Genomic DNA, 18285 nt, shown 5'->3' with positions numbered 1-18285 from the left:
GAGGAGCTGAGAAGGTTGGAGGGAAAAGAATGATTTAATGTAGGATTAGTGTACTGGTCTCTGTGACCCCATGACTCTATGTTGTTCAGGAGAAGGAGCTGCAGAATAGAATTCTGTTGAGCATACACTCACTGGATGAACATTAACCAAAATTGGTAGGCTGTTCAGAGATCTAGGGATGCAGATACAGTCCTGACCGCAGATGCCACGTCACTGAGTTTCTTACTGTCACTGTGACAAAATGGGTTTACCCCAGGTGCTCTGGTTTGTTCCCACATCCCAAAGATGTGCTGACTGGTAGTTCAATTGCCTGCTATAAATCAATCCCTTGTATAGCTGGGTGGTAGGAGAATTGGAGAGAGTTGGTGGACATGTGAGAGGGAATAGGTTATAGGGAAATTAGTGGAGGAACATGGCTGATAGGAATAGTCAGAAGCAGCAGAGCCTCAAAATCAGAAAGATCAAATGGCCTCCTCCTTTACATTAGAGAAAATGAAGAACATGTGTCTATTATTGCTTGCTGGTAAACTACTGAAGAAAGGAACTATTGAGCATAGAACAGAGGTTCTGGTGCTTTGAAGAAAACCAATAGCCAATATTCACCTTTCACTCAGGCTGCCTGCTCCCACGCCAAGATTATTAAGAGAGGGAGGCAAGGAAGATCAGAGTGGTACGAGATTCATTAGCTCCTCCAATTATGAGATTATTTTAAATGGACCAGTGAGAAGTTGAATGACACCAAAAATAAACATAGATCAGTATATTGAGTGGATATGGAAACATTCTAGATTGAGCAGTTACTCGGGATTAATATGTTCTGTGCAAATCGGACAGTGGGAAAGTAACGCATAACAAAATCACCAGCTAGCACTACACTCCACCATCAAAATGTTTTAAGGCAGAAATCTGCAGTTTTCTTTGCACTTAATTGATTTTAAAAATGTAGGTCAGATACCATATTCTAAAACTGCAAATAGTAGGAAGTTCATAGGGTTTTCTCCTGGGCAGCCATCCTTGCACGTTCTCATGGAATTTGAGAATAGCATTTTTTTTGTAGGTCAGTTTTATCACATTCCCAGCTGGATTGCCACCAATTACATGGACATCCCCTGTCTCCCAGAATTGGACAATAATACAAGAGTAATTATGAAATCTACTAAATGTTGAAGGGCCTAGGTGGAGAGGATGCTTCTATTGGTGGGAGGGTCTAGGAGCAGGGAACACAGCCTCAGAATAGAAGCTCATCCCTTTGGAGCAAAGATGAGGAAGAATGTCTTCCACCTGAGGGTGGTGAATCTGTGGAATTCATTGCCCCAAACAGCTGTGGAGGCCAAGTTACTGGATATATTTAAAGCGGAAGTTGATAGGTTCTCGATTAGTAAAGATGTCAAAGGTTACAGGGAGTAGGCAGGATGATGAGGTTCAGAGGGAAAAGAAATCAGCTATGGTGAAATGGAAGAGCAGACTCGACGGGCCAAATGGCCTGATTCTGCTCCTATATCTTATGGTCTTGCGATGGCGAAACAAGTTTAATGATCAACAATTCATGTATCTGTCAAGAACTCAGATACATTTAAAATTTATAATCACATATTTGGGAGGAGACAGTAGGTTTATGTTTGCTATAAAACAGGTAATGTTGGAAACAAGCAGGTCAGGCAGCATGTGTGAAAAGAGCAAGAATGAATGTTTCATCAGAAGACTGCTTTTTTTCACTCTGTCTCTCTTTCCACAGGTTCTACCTCATCTACTGAGTGTTTCTGGTATTTTCTGCTTTTTTCCCCAGATTCTTAGAATCAACAGTTTATTTCATTTTCATGCACTGTGTGCACTTGCTGACGTCTGGCATCTGGCCACCCATGTTGTTGCTGAACCAAAATTAGCCTGTGGGTCAAAAGCACATGCTTGTCTTCAATACTTCTCTCCTCCATCACACTTTCTCATTGAGTTCTGTACCATCAGCAAACCTGGATTCACTAAACTCTGTCATTTCATCTGAACCATTAATTTGCCTCTGAACTTGACAATCACGGTGGCGTAGCAGCTAGCATGACGCAATGACAGCTTGGAGTTCAGAGATCAGAGTTCAATCCTGGTGTGCTCTATAAGCAATGTGTACGTACTCCCCATGAAACAGGTAGGATTCCTCTGGGTGCTCCAGTTTTCTCCCACAGTTCAAAGATGTACCAGTTAGTAGGTTAATTGGTCACTGTAAGCTGTCCCATGATTAGGGTAGGGTTAAATCGGTGGGTTGCTGGTGGCAGAGCTTGAAGAACTGGAAGGGCCTGTTTCACGCTGTATCTCAATAAAATAAATAAACACATACTGACAATCTCTCTCTCTCTCTCAACGTGGTGAATGCAGACTGCCATTAACAAAATCCGCCATAATACCGGATGGACTGATTCTTCATTGGCTGAAGGAATAGTCAATTCATCTACTTGCTGTCCTTTGTGCAATGAGCTTCTCTTGCACGGAAATGTGACTATACTGTACCTTCCAAACCCCTAAACTCTACCACCAGGGAAAAGAAGGGCAGCGGGTGCAGGAGAACATCATTACCTGCAGGCCCCCCTCAGAGCTACACACCAACCTGCCTCAGAAACACATCACTGCTTCATCAACAGTGGGTTCAAATCCTGGTACTCCCAACCTGGCAACGCCTCTTCATCACAATGCAACAACTCCTACTTTCCTAGTTGGCATTATAAAAAATGAATACAGAATTGGAATTGGAATTGATTTCTTATTATCACACGTACTGGGGTATAGTGAAAAGCTTGTCTTATAAACTGTGTATACAGCTCAATTCATTACACAGTTTATTGAGGTAGAGCAAAGTAAGCAAGAACAGAATGCAGAATGAAGTGTAACGGTTACAGAAAAAACAGTGCAGGTAGACAATAAGGTTCAGGATCATAGCAAGGTAAGTTTGAGGTCAAGAGTTCATCTTATCATCAATTGCTCCTGCAGTTTCTAGTAGTCACAGGCAGAGTAGTTGCCGTACTGAGCCATGATGTATCCAGATAGGATACATTTTGTGGTGGAGCAAAATTGGTGGAGGTGAAAGGGAACATGCCAAATTTCTTTAGCCTCCTAAGGAAGTAGAGGCATTTGTGAACCTTCTTAGTGATGGCATTGTTTGATCTGGAGATGCTATTGTCCAGAGGGTTCTTTGGAAGTCAAGAATGAGGTGTAAATTTAATTATTTATTTATTGAGATCGAGCGCGGAATAGGCCCTTCTAGTCCTTCGAGCCGCGCCGCCCAGTAATCCCCGATTTAACTCTAGGCTAATCAAGGGACAGTTTACAATGACCAATTAACCTACCGACCACTATGCCTTTGGGAAGAAACCCATACGTTCATAGGGAGAGCATAAAAACTCCTTACAGACAGCAGCGGGAATTAAACCCTGGTCGGTGGTACTGGAAAGCGTTGTGCTAATTGTTATGCTACTGTGCCGCCTTATCTTATGGTTACAGCATTTTATGAGATGTTCAAAACTAAGAAATAACAGTAATCACTGTAAGAACCAAAAAAAGACAAAGAAAAGATGAAGAATAAAGAAGTCCTAATTGGCTTATACTGAAAACTAGCTCAAACTAGATAGATAAGAAAATTCCTTACTAAGAACAGCCAATGAAACATTTCGATTTACAGTGTGACAAGGCTTTAGACAAGGAAGCTACAAAAGTTACTGAACCAGCTCTACTACAAATTACTTAAATCCACTGAGTATTTACTGACAAACAAGTGATTATACCAATATATAAGCAAGCATAAAGAAATTTAAATTACAAGAAAAATTACCATTTAGACCTTAATCCAAAAGCATCTTCTGTACATGGTTGGACTAGGATAGGAGGTGCTCATTCCTAGGAACTTGAAGCTCTTAACACTCTGTATCTCAGGAGCCCTTCCTCCCTCCCTCCCGAAGTCAATGACCGGCTCTTTTGTCTTGCTGACACTGAGGGGAAAGTTATTGTCATTGCACCATGTCAGTAAGCTCTCTACCTCCTTCCTGAACACCAATCCCTTGTTATTTGAGATGCTGCCCAGTACAGTGGAATCATCTGCAAACTTGTAGGTAGAGCTAGAGCTGAATCTGTCCACATAGTCACGAGTGTACAGGGAGCAACACACATCAAAGTTGCTGGTGAACGCAGCAGGCCAGGCCGCATCTCTAGGAAGAGGTACAGTCGACGTTTCAGGCTGAGACCCTTCGTCAGGACTAACTGAAGGAAGAGTGAGTAAGAGATTTGAAAGTGGGAGGGGGAGGGGGAGATCTGAAATGATAGGAGAAGACAGGAGGGGGAGGGATGGAGCCAAGAGCTGGACAGGTGATTGGCAAAAGGGACATGAGAGGATCATGGGACAGGAGGTCCGGGGAGAAAGACAAGGGGGCGGAACCCAGAGGATGGGCAAGGAGTATAGTCAGAGGGACAGAGGGAGGAAAAGGAGAGTGAGAGAAAGAATGTGTGTATAAAAATAAGTAACAGATGGGGTACGGGGGGGAGGTGGGGCATTAGCGGAAGTTAGAGAAGTCGATGTTCATGCCATCAGGTTGGAGGCTACCCAGACGGAATATAAGGTGTTGTTCCTCCAACCTGAGTGTGGCTTCATCTTTACAGTAGGGAGGCCGTGGATAGACATGTCAGAATGGGAATGGGATGTGGAATTAAAATGTGTGGCCAATGGGAGATCCTGCTTTCTCTGGCGGACAGAGCGTAGGTGTTCAGCAAAGCGGTCTCCCAGTCTGCGTCGGGTCTCGCCAATATATAAAAGGCCACATCGGGAGCGCCGGACGCAGTATATCACCCCAGCCGACTCACAGGTGAAGTGTTGCCTCACCTGGAAGGACTGTTTGGGGCCCTGAATGGTGGTAAGGGAGGAAGTGTAAGGGCATGTGTAGCACTTGTTCCGCTTACAAGGATAAGTGCCAGGAGGGAGATCAGTGGGGAGAGATGGGGGGGACGAATGGACAAGGGAGTCACGTAGGGATCGATCCCTGCGGAAAGTGGGGGGGGGGGAGGGAAAGATGTGCTTAGTGGTGGGATCCCGTTGGAGGTGGCAGAAGTTACGGAGAATAATATGTTGGACCCGGAGGCTGGTGGGGTGGTAGGTGAGGACCAGGGGAACCCTATTCCTAGTGGGGTGACGGGAGGATGGAGTGAGAGCAGATGTACGTGAAATAGGGGAGATGCGTTTAAGAGCAGAGTTGATAGTGGAGGAAGGGAAGCCCCTTTCTTTAAAAAAGGAGGACATCTCCCTCGTCCTAGAATGAAAAGTCTCATCCTGAGAGCAGATGCGGCAGAGACAGAGGAATTGCGAGAAGGGGATGGCGTTTTTGCAAGAGACAGGGAGTACAGGAGGAGCCTGCCGAGGCAGCCTTGTGGGGCATCAGTGACGAGAGTAATCATGGCAGAGCTGTTGGTACCTATTTTACTTCTTGACCAACAGACCACAATCAGTAAAGGATCCAGTTGCAGAGGGAGGTGTTGACTCCCAAGTCTTGGACTTCAGCAATGAATTTGCTGTGAATATTGGTTTTCACAATGCAATAGAATTATAAGCCCATTCAGAAGGGACACATACAATCTTATTGCACAGAACACATAAAGCATAAAATATCCAGATGAGAGTCTCGGCCTGAAACGTCGACTGATTATTCCTTATCCATAGATGCTGCCTGACCTGCTGAGATCCTCCAGCATTTTGGTGTGTTACTCTGAATTTCCAACATCTACAGCAACTCTCGCATTTACACAGAAAGCAAACCTTCACTTGGGCTTATGGGGGAAATTCCAGGTTTGAAGTAAAGGTGAAATTAAAAAATAACCACACAGTGACCCTCACAAAACTGTGGCTGTCTGCATCCAGGAGGGAGCACACAGATTAAAATAATTTAATATCAATTCAAAGACCAATTGATTATATTGTCAAACAATGTTTAATTATGTCAAACCAACCCATTATTATGAAATGGATTAGAAGCTAAAATAACGTAATTGCTCAATGCAGTACAATCAACCAAAACTTCCCAAGTCTGATTACAAAGCAATGCCTCCTGCTCCTACGTGGCTGCATTGATATCCCCAACTGTTTGAATAAAGGGTCAGCCCTGACTCTGATGATTCACATGATGAACAGTCAGTGAATACTCACTCATATGAGGGTCAATTGTCAGACACACTGCCAAGTTATATATAGTCTGGTGTTGCAACAACAATGAAAGCCAAATAAAGAAAGATCAGTATGCTATGCTCCATCCTCAGTGCAGACAACCATATTAATATGACACTCAGTTTGTGTTTTTATAACCTTGCTTTCAAACAGTTAGACATAGATGCCCTTCATAGCTAAACTTTCTTCATAGGATAAATCCTTCAATTTAGGATTCAATCCAGTGAATTGGTGCTGCTCTGTTTCTATACAAGTGATGCTTCATTCTGCGTGGAGGTCAAAACTGTACCTGGTGCCTCAAGTGTGGATTTACCAAAACCACTGTATAATCTCAGCAAGACTTCATATCCCAGGTCCCTTGACATAACCAACATACCATTTATGCTGCCTGTACCTGAATGTTTACTTAGAATCAAGAGAACTACAGAACAGAAACAGGCCCTTCGGCACATCTAACCTGTACCAAACTATTTTGCACCTGGATCATAGCCCTCCATACCCCTCCCATTCAGTACTTGTCCAAATTTCTTGCACCTCACTTCCTCACTGACATCAACAAACCTGGATAAGCTGCACTATCAATTCATTAAAAACCATTAAGTTAATTTGTGAATAACTTGGTGCTACCAAAGAAATGCGACAGCTTACTGGTAGTTCGGAAAGCAAGAGATTTGACGAAAAACATTACTTGTAACATCTTTTCTGAAGAAAATTGTGGTGAAATATCCCTGCAGACAATGAGGAGGCAGGCGACAGTGAGGCTGGTTCGGGGTTGAGCTGTGCTGGGACATTGTGAGGCGCAACGTGTTCAAGCTGGGGTCACAGGCAGAGTTGGAACTGCTGCCAGAGATAAAGTAAGTGATTTGCAGAGGAGTCAATGTGGAAGAGTTCTGATGCCTGTGCACCGAACCCAGGTGCGAGTTTGGATCGCTCTGAGTTCCAAGCCAATTTGGTGAGGTCAAGAATGGCTTCAGGCTGGGCAAACCAAGCGTATTGTGGCGCCGGGGTCCAGGTCCAAGAGCAAAGCACTACCCGGTGCTCGGACATTTAAAAAGGCCAGCACAGATAGTCTGGAAGCCCAAGTGTCGGGTACGGAGTTGAGGGTCCAGCTGATTTCACTCGCTCTCCCGTGAATGTTCATCCTTTCTCTGCAGTGCCAAGGCTGTGAACTAATCCAGCTGCTCTGCTTTTTTGCCCCACTGGTGTGAACTGGGACCGAGGGATGGCTCTCCTCCGGCTGCTCTGGGAGCAAATCTGGGACACAGTCTCGTTCAGAATGACGTTGGCTTGCTTCTATTGTTTGCATGATTTGTGTTTTTTTTCTCTCCCCCTTTCTCTGTGCAGTGGTTTTTGGTCTTTCTTCTTTTTAAATTGATTATTTGGGTTTCTTGCTTTGTGGCTGCCTGTAAGCGGACAAATCTCAAGGTGTATAATTTATACATTCTTTGATAATAAATATGCTTTGAATCTTTGAATCTTGATCTAATAGCGGGTTCAATACTGATGCCTTTGACATTTCACAATCAGAATGACAGGAGACTGGGCAAATCCAGAGATATGCACTATTACAAAATAGTTTAGGAACTGCTTTTGAATGTCAGCCTGGTTGGAAACTAGAATATTGAATAAAAACACAATCATGACTTTACCTCTTAAAGAAGACATTTTCGTCCTCCCAGAGCCAGGTGTAAGTTAGGTTTTCGGGACATGCTTCTGCTTGGCAGGTGAAGAAGGCATCTTGAGATATGTTCACTGTTATATTTTCTGGTGGAGAGATGATAAAAGGCGGGCCTAGAAGACAAAGGAATGCATTAGTCAGTTAATTATTCCACAGGTAATCACACAGATCACCCAATTGTTCAAACAATGGAGCACAGCTAACAATAAAGCCATAACTGATTGAATGCTAAAGGTAACTTTTACGTTCCATATGTGAAAAATGCAGCAATTCTTCTGCAACATTCCAATAGGGCAAAAGGTTATCTTTGTGAGGACAAGTTCAATTTACTAAAAAAAACCTGTCCTTACCTTGCCCTTTCAATGATTAGGTCTGATCTCAGAACTGATACATGCAATTCATTGCTGCTAAACTATGTGCTTTTGACTGGAGAAGCCAACAAATCATGGCACAGCAACTCTTCAAAATATACAGCAAAATCCATTAGGTGGCTAGGCAGTTCAATACCTCCTTCAAATGGCTACAGATTATTGCAGCCTCTCCACCAGACAGGCAAGAATGACTTGTCTGTCAGTCAGCCTGAATTAGGGGCCCATCTTATTAAAGCAGACTTCTTCTTAAAGGCGGACTGTCACCTTTCTGGAGAGGGATTTTCAATTGCCTGTTAGTCGAGGAACTGTGAACCATTTTCACCCTGACCTTGTAGTTTACTGGAGACCCAAAGAATAGCCAAGAATAGCCAGAAACTGAAGTACGATTTCATTCGGGTCCTGTTGGATCTGATATTCATTGCAGGAAACTTGGTAAAGATGTACAAAAATGGTAAACTAGAGGCTGCTACCCTTATTAAGGTATTAAAATTGTTGACCTTCTTTCTGGAACTTTCTGATCATGGCCCTACCCAGTGACCTTCATCTGTTAAACTCCAAAGCCTGGGTAGGATTTTTAAAGCCTTAACAATAAACTTGACTGCGAGCCCATTATTTCTCACAGAAAATATTCAGTCCTACCGCTCTGTACGCTGCGGATCATTGTTTTACCTATTGTATTACTCAGACTAGTGTTAGTATTGACCTTGTTTGCGTTAAAATGAACCATCTAGGCAATTATTATTTATCTGGTATTTTGCCTAAATTTTGATTACCCTATGAAATTTATTAATTTTGTTTTCTGATATCTAATCGTGCTCAAGCATTGTAAATAGTATGCTTCGGAATCATCGCAAACCTCAACAGATTTCTTCTCCTTCATATTCCCAAAGCATAAGCAACTACTAATTCATTCCTCCCGCTCATAATATTCAAGATTAATCTGTTCCTCATTAAGTAACACAGAGGTTTATGACAACAGCATTCACAAATACATTTTGCATCCATGTCAGGGTATTCAATGAAGATAACGTAATCTCCTGGCACAGAGCAAGCTTCTCTCACTTTCAGGTCTCCCTCAACAACATGTTTCACTTGTTGACATATTGCCCACAGGATAAGAATCAGACAGATCCATTAGAGAATACAATGAGCTGATAATGTTTTAGCAGGAACTGGACTACTTTGAGAAAGCCTCTAAAAAAGGCCACCTAAGCCAATGGTTTTCTATAGCATCGTCAAACACATGCTTAAGCCATATTGAATGTTTGCTATTAGTGTTCATTAGCAGCAAGGTCCAGCCATGATGGAATGATGGCACAGACTCGATGGGCTGAATGGCCTAATTTTACTCCTATGTCTTATGGTCTTAAACCTCTCTGTTACCTTCTTTGTGTGATGAGAGAATAGCAGGTTATTCACAGGCTGTTGGCATTTACAGGGCACTTGCCCAGGTTGTTCTGTTTAGCTGTTCATATGTTCAAATCCTACTCTTGGAGACCAAGCAAACTTGTCAGTGACATACACATTTTGAGAATTATGGTGGAGATTACCCCAACCTCAAATCATTTCATTTTGTTTGCAACAGGGTGTGAATGATTTCTTCCAAACTTTACATAGTAAGGGAACTTGAGGAATCAAAAATGTATGAAGAAAACACAGCAATTATCCATCGGGTGGAATGTTCAATTTGCCTAATAATTCACTGCTACCCACGGAAGAACAGTAATCAGTTGCAGTGTTGTCCACCACCAAAAATTGTTCTGAATGTTGAACTGTCTTTCCTTCTACTTCCAAGGCAGCACCTTGAGATTCCAAATGACTTGCTTCTACTCCAGCTTTGTGGTTCAAAGGTGGCTAATGTGGGAACAGCAGACTCTCATAGATGGGGCAGGTGGAGGCTGATAGGATGAATGTTACACCTTTTCCACTATTTATGCCAAGTTTCTGGTTGTTTCTGATGTATGGCCTTGAGGTTCCCAATTAACATACTGAAAACTTCTTCTCCACTCTGTCCAGTCATAGACATAAGATTCATTAGAGCCAGTATACTGCAGATGTTTCACTACTTTGAGTTAGTTTTCAGAAGGTTATTGAATCATTTTCTCTGTTCACTGGTAAAGTTCTTCAACAGCATATAGAGTGTCTGTTTTGAGAATCTGGTGTTGGATTAGGACCTCAACAGTGGTGACATTGGCCTCGGATCGATGGCATTGGTTTGATTCTCCTACCAGTGAATCTGGAGTGTTTCATAGAACATAGAACATAGAATAGTACAGCACAGTACAGGCCCTTTGGCCCACAATGTTGTGCCGACCCTCAAACCCTGCCTCCCATATAAGCCCCCATCTTAAATTTCTCCATATACCTGTCTAGTAGTCTCTTAAACTTCACTGATGTATCTGCCTCCACCACGGACTCAGGCAGTGCATTCCATGCACCAACCACTCTCTGAGTAAAAAACCTTCCTCTAATATCCCCCTTGAACTTCCCACCCCTTACCTTAAAGCCATGTCCTCTCCTACTGAGCAGTGGTGCCCTGGGGAAGAGGTGCTGGCTATCCACTCTATCTATTCTTATTATCTCGTACACCTCTATCATGTCTCCTCTCATCCTCCTTCTCTCCAAAGAGTAAAGCCCTAGCTCCCTAATCTCTGATCATAATACATACTCTCTAAACCAGCAGCATCCTGGTAAATCTTCTCTGTACCCTTTCCAATGCTTCCACATCCTTCCTATAGTGAGGCGACCAGAACTGGATACATTTCACAGCTACATTGCTGGAGGTATTTTTCTAATGGCTCAAGCTGCTATCAGACCCGGTTTCAGAAGCACATAAGGCAAGGACCACAACAGTCATAGAATCGCACAGCATGGAAACCAATGCCTCAACCCAACTGGTCTATGCAGACCAAGATGCCCACAACCAAGCTAGTTCCACTTGCCAGCATTTAATATATAACTTTCTAGAACTTTCCAATCCATGTACCAGTCCAACTGTCTTTTAAAAGTTGTTGTTGTACTAGCCTCAACTTCTTCTGGCAACTGATTTCACATAGATATCACACTTTGTGTAAAAAGGTTGCCCCTCAAATTCCTCTTAAAAATTTCCTCTCTTAGATTAAGCCAATTTGGATACTCGAACTCTTGGTTAAAGACTGAGTGCATTTACCATGTCTATGCCTCTCAAGATTTTCTATATAAGATCACCTCTCAGTCTCCTATGCTCGAAGGAATAATGTCCCAGTTTGTTCAGCCTCTCCCTAGAACTCAGTCCCTCATCTCTTGGCAGCATCCTTGTAAGTCTTTTCTACACTCTTTCCATTTTAATAACCTCTTTCCTATAGCAGGGAGACCAAAATTGACATAACACTCCTTCCACCCTCACCGGTGTCCCATACACCCGTACCATTACCTGCCAAGTTTTACAATCAATTCCTTGAAGGCAGTATGTCAAAAGCCTTCTTCACCACACTGTTTACCTGTGACTCTACCTTTAGCGAATCATGTACTTGTACTCCAAGGTCCCCTGTTCTATAACACACCCAGGGCTCTGTTGCTCACTGTGACTATCCTAACTCGATTTGACTTTCCACTTAATCTGAATTAAAGTGCATTTGCCATTCCCCAGTCTTTTAGTGTCTACTGTGCCACTTATTTTAGGGTCATCTGCAAACTTCCTAACCACTTAGATTCTTATCCAAATGCAGGTGCAAATCTGGAATCACGGTCGAAGAATCAAAAAGGTTCAGTGTGTAGTCCTTTGACTCTGATGCTAGTATCTGCTTTGTGGGGTGGAAAGCAAGACACGTGACTACATCCACAATTATACAGTGTGCGAATTATAGGACAACTTGCAAGTTTGGTGTGGTACTTGTGTTGAGGTGGTACATGGAAGGATGAATATGAAATTGGTTTACACAATTGAGGCCTGGTTCTTTAAAGAGTTGGCAGAAGGATTGGAATCAGGTAAAAGTAATGATTAGAGGATGGGAATCTAACAGAGGACATGGGTCGGGGTTATTATCATGAGGGGCCTGATGGAGAATAAATTGGTTCAAAGCCAAGGTCAAGCTTATTTCATATTCGCAAGTACACGTATGCACAGATGCGATGAAAAACATGCTTACAGCAACATCACAGACACAGAGCACCGACTAAGTAGCATTCACAAAAGAAACATGAAGTTAACATAAATTGTTCACAATTTTTGTGATAAAGAACACAATTAGAACAAAACATAAACAAGTTCATTGTAGCGCAAAGTGATCAAAATGGCCACAGTGTTGCCTAACTGTAGTGATTAGGGTGGTGCTGGATGGTTCGAGAATTGGTTGGTTGAAGGGAAACAGCCGTTATTGAATCTGGTGGTGTGCAACTTCAGGCTTCTGTACCTCCTGCCTCATGGTAGCTGCAAGAATATGCCATGGTCTGGATGTGGGGATCATTGATGATGGATGCTGCCTTCTTGGGGCAGTGTCTTCTGTACGGGGTAGGGGGTGTGCCCGTAACGTATTGGGTTAGAGCAGGGGTTTCCAACCTGGGGTCCACAGACCACTTGCTTAATGGCATTCGTCCTTGGCATAAAAAAGATTTGGGAACCCCTGTTGTGGAGGTACTTTTGTTTGTCTCACAAGCAACAACTAGATTTCTATTGCTCACAAAAATCACTTCGCCCATCGACTTATCGTCAATACCGGGGTTGTCTGAACCCTCGTGGAGGAAATCAATCCCTACCATCTCCAAGATGAAAATTGGTTTTAGATGAGAAGCACACCACAGCTCCACAGCTCCATAGGCACTGAACTGTACTTTTTACTTGTTTCTATGAGTGCCGGCCCAAGGACAGTTGAAGGCAACCCACCTATTTAACACAATTCAGCCGCACTGAAACTCAGGGGAAAAAAACCCTGAGCTATCAGTTTTTATCAGGTATGAATGGATGGCAACTTATCAAAGCTTCCTCTCAATCAAAAAGATAAGCCTTACTCAGTTTACCTGAGACCTGTGTAATTTGGGTTCCCAGAGTCTGACTGGGATCCTCAGAGAGCTCCAATTGAAATAACACTGATGCAGTTAAAATTGATCTGATAGATAGATAGATAGACAGATACTTTATTGATAGAACATAGAAAACCTGCAGCACAATACAGACCCTTTGGCCCACAAAGCTGTGCCGAACATGTCCTTACCTGAGAAATTACCTAGGGTTACCCATAGCCCTTTATTTTTCTGACCTTCATATACCTGTCCAGGAATCTCTTAAAAGACCCTATCATATCCGCCTCCACCACTGTCGCCGGCAGCCCATTCCACGCACTCACTACTCTTTGCGTAAAAAACTTACCCCTGATATCTCCTCTGTACCTACTTCCAAGCACCCTAAAACCGTGCCCTCTTGTGCTAGCCATTTCAGCCCTGGGAAAAAGCCTCTGACTATCGACACGATCAATGCCTCTCGTCATCTTATACACCTCTATCAGGTCACCTCTCATCCTCCGTTGCTCCAAGGAAAAAAGGCCAAGTTCACTCAACCTATTCTCATAAAGCATGCTCCCCAATCCTTGTAGATCTCCTCTGCACCCTTTCTATGGTTTCCACATCCTTCCTGTAGTGAGGTGACCAGAACTGAGCACAGTACTCCAAGTGGGGTCTGACCAGGGTCCTATATAGCTGTAACATTACCTCTCGGCTTCTAAACTCAATCCCACGGTTGATGAAGGCCAATACACCGTATGCCTTCTTAACCACAGAGTCAACCTGCGTAGCAGCTTTGAGTGTCCTATGGACTCGGACCCCAAGATCCCTCTGATCCTCCACACTGCCAAGAGTCTTACCATTAATACTATATTTTGCCATCATATTTGACCTACCAAAATGAACCACCTCACACTTACCTGGGTTAACTCCATCTGTCACATCTCAGCCCAGTTTTGCATCCTATCAATGTCCCACTGTAATTCCTGACAGCCCTCCACACTATGCACAACACATCCAACCTTTGTGTCATCAGCAAATTTACAAACCCATCCCTCCACTTCCTCATCCAGGTAATTTATAAAAATCACAAAGAGTAGGGGTCCCAGAACAGATCCCTGAGGCAGACCACTGGTGACCGACCTCCATGTAGAATATGACCCGTCTACAACCACTCTTTGCCTTCTGTGGGCAAGCCAGTTCTGGATCCACAAAGCAATGTCCCCTTGGATCCCATGCCTCCTTACTTTCTCAATAAGCCTTGCATGAGGTACCTTATCAAATGCCTTGCTAAAATCCATATACACTACATCTACTACTCTACCATCATCAATGTGTTCAGTCACATCGTCCAAAAATTCAATCAGGCTCGTAAAGCATGACCTGCCTTTCAGAAAGGCAGATCCCAGAGGAAATTACAGTGTCACGTGGCATTACAAGTTCACAGATAAACAATATTAGAAGAGAAGTAAGAAGAATAACTAAAAATGTTATCTTAAACAGTCATCACTTCTCTGGCTATAGGCTGATTCATTATAGAGCAACGAAAGTATAGGGAATGATGTAGAAAATGGCTGATGTGCAAATGCCTTTCACAGCAGGAAATCTGAGCACATTTTCTCCTTGTAAATGATTACAATTGCATTCTAAGCTAGAAAAATATTGACTTCGTTCAGAGGGCACGGAAAGAGACTGAACTGGTCATGTTTCAGACATGCTTTCAATAACATTCACGATTACTACTGTATCATGGAATCAACTTAAAATCTTCAAATGAAGATTTGCAGCTTCGTGTGCAATAGGGTATGGTCACAGACAGAAGTCTGAGTAATACAGTACATAATAGATAGGCAACAGATTGTTAAATGTGAACAAATATATAGCATTTGCCATTTGACAACAGACCAGTCAGCCTGAGGTCAATAGGCTCAAATGCATTATTAAGGAAATTGCAATAGGGCAGTTAGAAAATAATAATAATACAATTGGGCAAAGTCAATACGGATTTATGAAAAGGAATCACAAACAATGAATGAGTTTTTTAAGCTCATAGCTAAAAGAATAGATAACTGGATATAGTATATCTAGACTTTCAGAACAGTACTTACAAAAGGTTATTAAAGTAATCTAGATCACGTAGTTTTGGTGGTAATATGCACTCAATTGCCACTTTATAAGTTATGCCTGTTTACCTGCTCGTTAATGCAAATATCTAATCAGCCAGTCACGTGGCAGCAACTCAAAGCATAAATGCATGAAGACATGGTCAAGAAGTTCATTTATTGTTCAGACGAACCATCAGAATGGGAAAGAAATGTGATCTAAGTGACATTGACGATGGAATGATTGTTGGTGCCAGATGGGGCGGTTTGAGTATCTCAGAAACTGCTGATCTCCTGGGATTTTCACACACAACAGTCTCTAGAGTTTACAGTGAATGTTATGAAGAAACAAAAAAAAAAATCCAGTGAGCAGAAGTTCTGTGGGTGAAAATGTCTTGTTAATGAGAAAGGGCAGAGGAGAATGGCCAAGCTAGTTCAAGCGGTCAAGAAAGTAACAGCAAATCAAATAGCCATGAATTACAACAGAGATGTGCAAAAGAAGCCTTGACTGCACAACATGTCGAACCTCGGAGTGGAAGGGCTACAGCAGCGGAGGACTACACTGGGTCAGATGAAATAGTTGAAGTTCTCATGCAACTTGTCAGGGTAAATGCAGCACCTTTTTCTTTAGAGGTGCCACAAGATAATATCACTGTTGACATTCCTGCTGGTTTTTGAAAGTTAATGCTTGCAAGTCCGTGAATGCACAGTGAAGCAGAATTAATATTGAATATCCTCCATCAGAATTATGAAAGTATGAATTTGTGTGATCTTTTAAAGATCATATGAGAAGGGGCAGAGGGAATATAGTTGATTGGGTTAAGCCAGAGTTGCCACAATGATCTTGAGGTTTATAGAGATGTCTGGTTCATAGATTAATGAGGGAACTGAGAAAAAGTGAGAGAAGGAGAGGGAGAGGGGGAGAGAAAGAGAGGCGAGAGAGTAAGAGCGAGAAACAGAGGGATATATTAAAAATGGTCAGAGCTGTTGCTGAAACCTCATTTCAGATTTCCAGCTTATCATTTTCTGAGTTTCAGTTATAGTTGAATTCACTGGCACTTCTCCAGGAATGCCAACTTCAAAGAAGCTCTGCTCCTCTCTCCGATTCAGGTTTCTCCCTTTTCCATCCTTGTGATGAAAAATCTTTAACCACCTTCTTCTCTCTGAATGTTTCCAGCATTTTTTTGTTTTTATTTTCGATTTCCTGCATCTGCAGTGCGGAGAAGCCCTTTATTTCCACTACTTTGGCCCAGGCAATACTTAAAGCATCTGTAGAATATAGGTACCTGTACTAAACATTTATCTGTACCATTTTTAAGGCATTTTTACTCCACTGTGGGCGGTTCCATATGATGTAGACGAGCAGGCATCTGGAATTGATCTATAACTATACATCCCAAATTTCACTTAACATTTCTCTGGTGGTGAAAGGAAGAATATCAATTTATCGAAGAAATACAATGTTATAGGTGAGAGGTGCACAGTCCCATTATCATGTGGATTGCAGTTGTGTCTCATAAGGGGAACCAAGAACTCAGAACGGAAGGGGTTAACTACAGCAGTAACATATCAATAGGAACCTTTTGTTGTTTTATTGTGAAGAGAATTATGAAGGTGGCTAATTGGCTTCAGCTGGTTCACCATTCTACTGAGGAAATATCGTTACAGTTAACCATGTCAAATGCAGGCTTCAACTTATTGGAGTTCACTGTCCAGGTCAATAGCGGCAGATTGTCTGTTTCATTGAGAGTTAAATAGCATCAACGTCAGTGCTCTCCAGACAGATGGATTCTGATTTCGCACAACAAAGTGTATTGATCATTGGTTTCGTGTAAATTACAGAATCTCAGGTGGTTTAGCAGTATGGTTACCTTTACATTACTCGCAAATAAGTATTCGTTATTTTGTGAGTTCTCCTATTATTTACTTCTACATTTTTCTTTTATTGACTGCTTTGTTGGTCTCAAGCATTTCTACTGACTATCAAGTTAATGGCAATCATTCCTCATTTCAAAGCAGCAAATGCTATATTCTGTCACATAAGTACAACATAGAGGAATCTTAATACACTGTACTGACATCAGAATCATCTTCACCCTACCTAAACCAGCATCATGACTCAAAATGAAGTCAGCTATTTATTTACACAACATATATTTAACAACCTAACAAAAATATCATACAACTAGGTCAGGCAGCATCCATGGAGGGGCATAAACAGTTGACATTTTGGGTGAGACCCTCCAACGGGGCTCAATCAGACAATGAGTCCTGATGAAGGGTCTCGGCCCACCGTATGTTTCCCTCCATAGATACTGCCGGATCTGCAGAGTTCCTCCAGCATTTTGTGTGTGTTGCTTGAGATTTCCATCATCACAGAATCTGTATGTTTATGATCAGGCAAGAAGTTCACAATACTCAATAATAAACAAGGCACACTCTTCAACCAAGTTATCCTACAATACCACACGTGATAATTTGTATCAATGCAATTCATAGCAATTGGTGTTAATTGTATTTAGCTGTTAAATATCAGTTGGAGATTCTCTTATATCTCTAGATACATACATGAGGTGGTGCGAATTTATCACATGGTGTCGAGTGTGGAAGTGGAATGTAGGACCAGCAAGCAATTAATGACTTTGCTCCAATAATTTATGGTTCATCAACTGGCTATTTGCATTTAGCATCTGACAGACTTTTAAAATTGGTGAATAGAGTTAATCCATAGTCTAATTGAATAATGGTATGGGCTCGGGGTATTAAACAATCTCCATCTATTCTTTCGCTCCCAAACAAAACAATAGGGGCGCAACAGTGGCCTAGTGGTGAGTGTAACCCTTTTACAACACCAGCGACATGGATTCAATTCCGTCGCTGTCTATAAGGAGTTGGTACGTTCTTCCTGTGACCACATGGGTTTCCTCCAGGTGCTCCAGTTTCCTCCTACATTCCAAAGAGGTGCAGATTAGTAGG

General features: G+C 42.3%; 1 protein-coding gene across 3 annotated transcripts in view; it reads right to left on the bottom strand.

Moving 5' to 3' along the window:
* The window catches only part of igsf9bb (immunoglobulin superfamily, member 9Bb), a 749555-nt gene that overhangs the window by 174623 nt on the left and 556647 nt on the right, over window positions 1-18285 (bottom strand). For all 3 annotated transcript variants that reach the window (XM_072238319.1, XM_072238320.1, XM_072238321.1), the window contains exon 6: window positions 7834-7975. In XM_072238319.1, coding sequence (XP_072094420.1) covers window positions 7834-7975 — 142 coding nt within the window. The remainder of the gene's footprint in view (window positions 1-7833; window positions 7976-18285) is intronic.

Source organism: Mobula birostris, chromosome 20, assembly GCF_030028105.1.
Source record: "Mobula birostris isolate sMobBir1 chromosome 20, sMobBir1.hap1, whole genome shotgun sequence".
Classification (NCBI taxonomy): domain Eukaryota; kingdom Metazoa; phylum Chordata; class Chondrichthyes; order Myliobatiformes; family Myliobatidae; genus Mobula; species Mobula birostris.
Note: the sequence above shows the minus strand (reverse complement) of the source record. Positions and strands in the feature narration are given on the sequence as shown.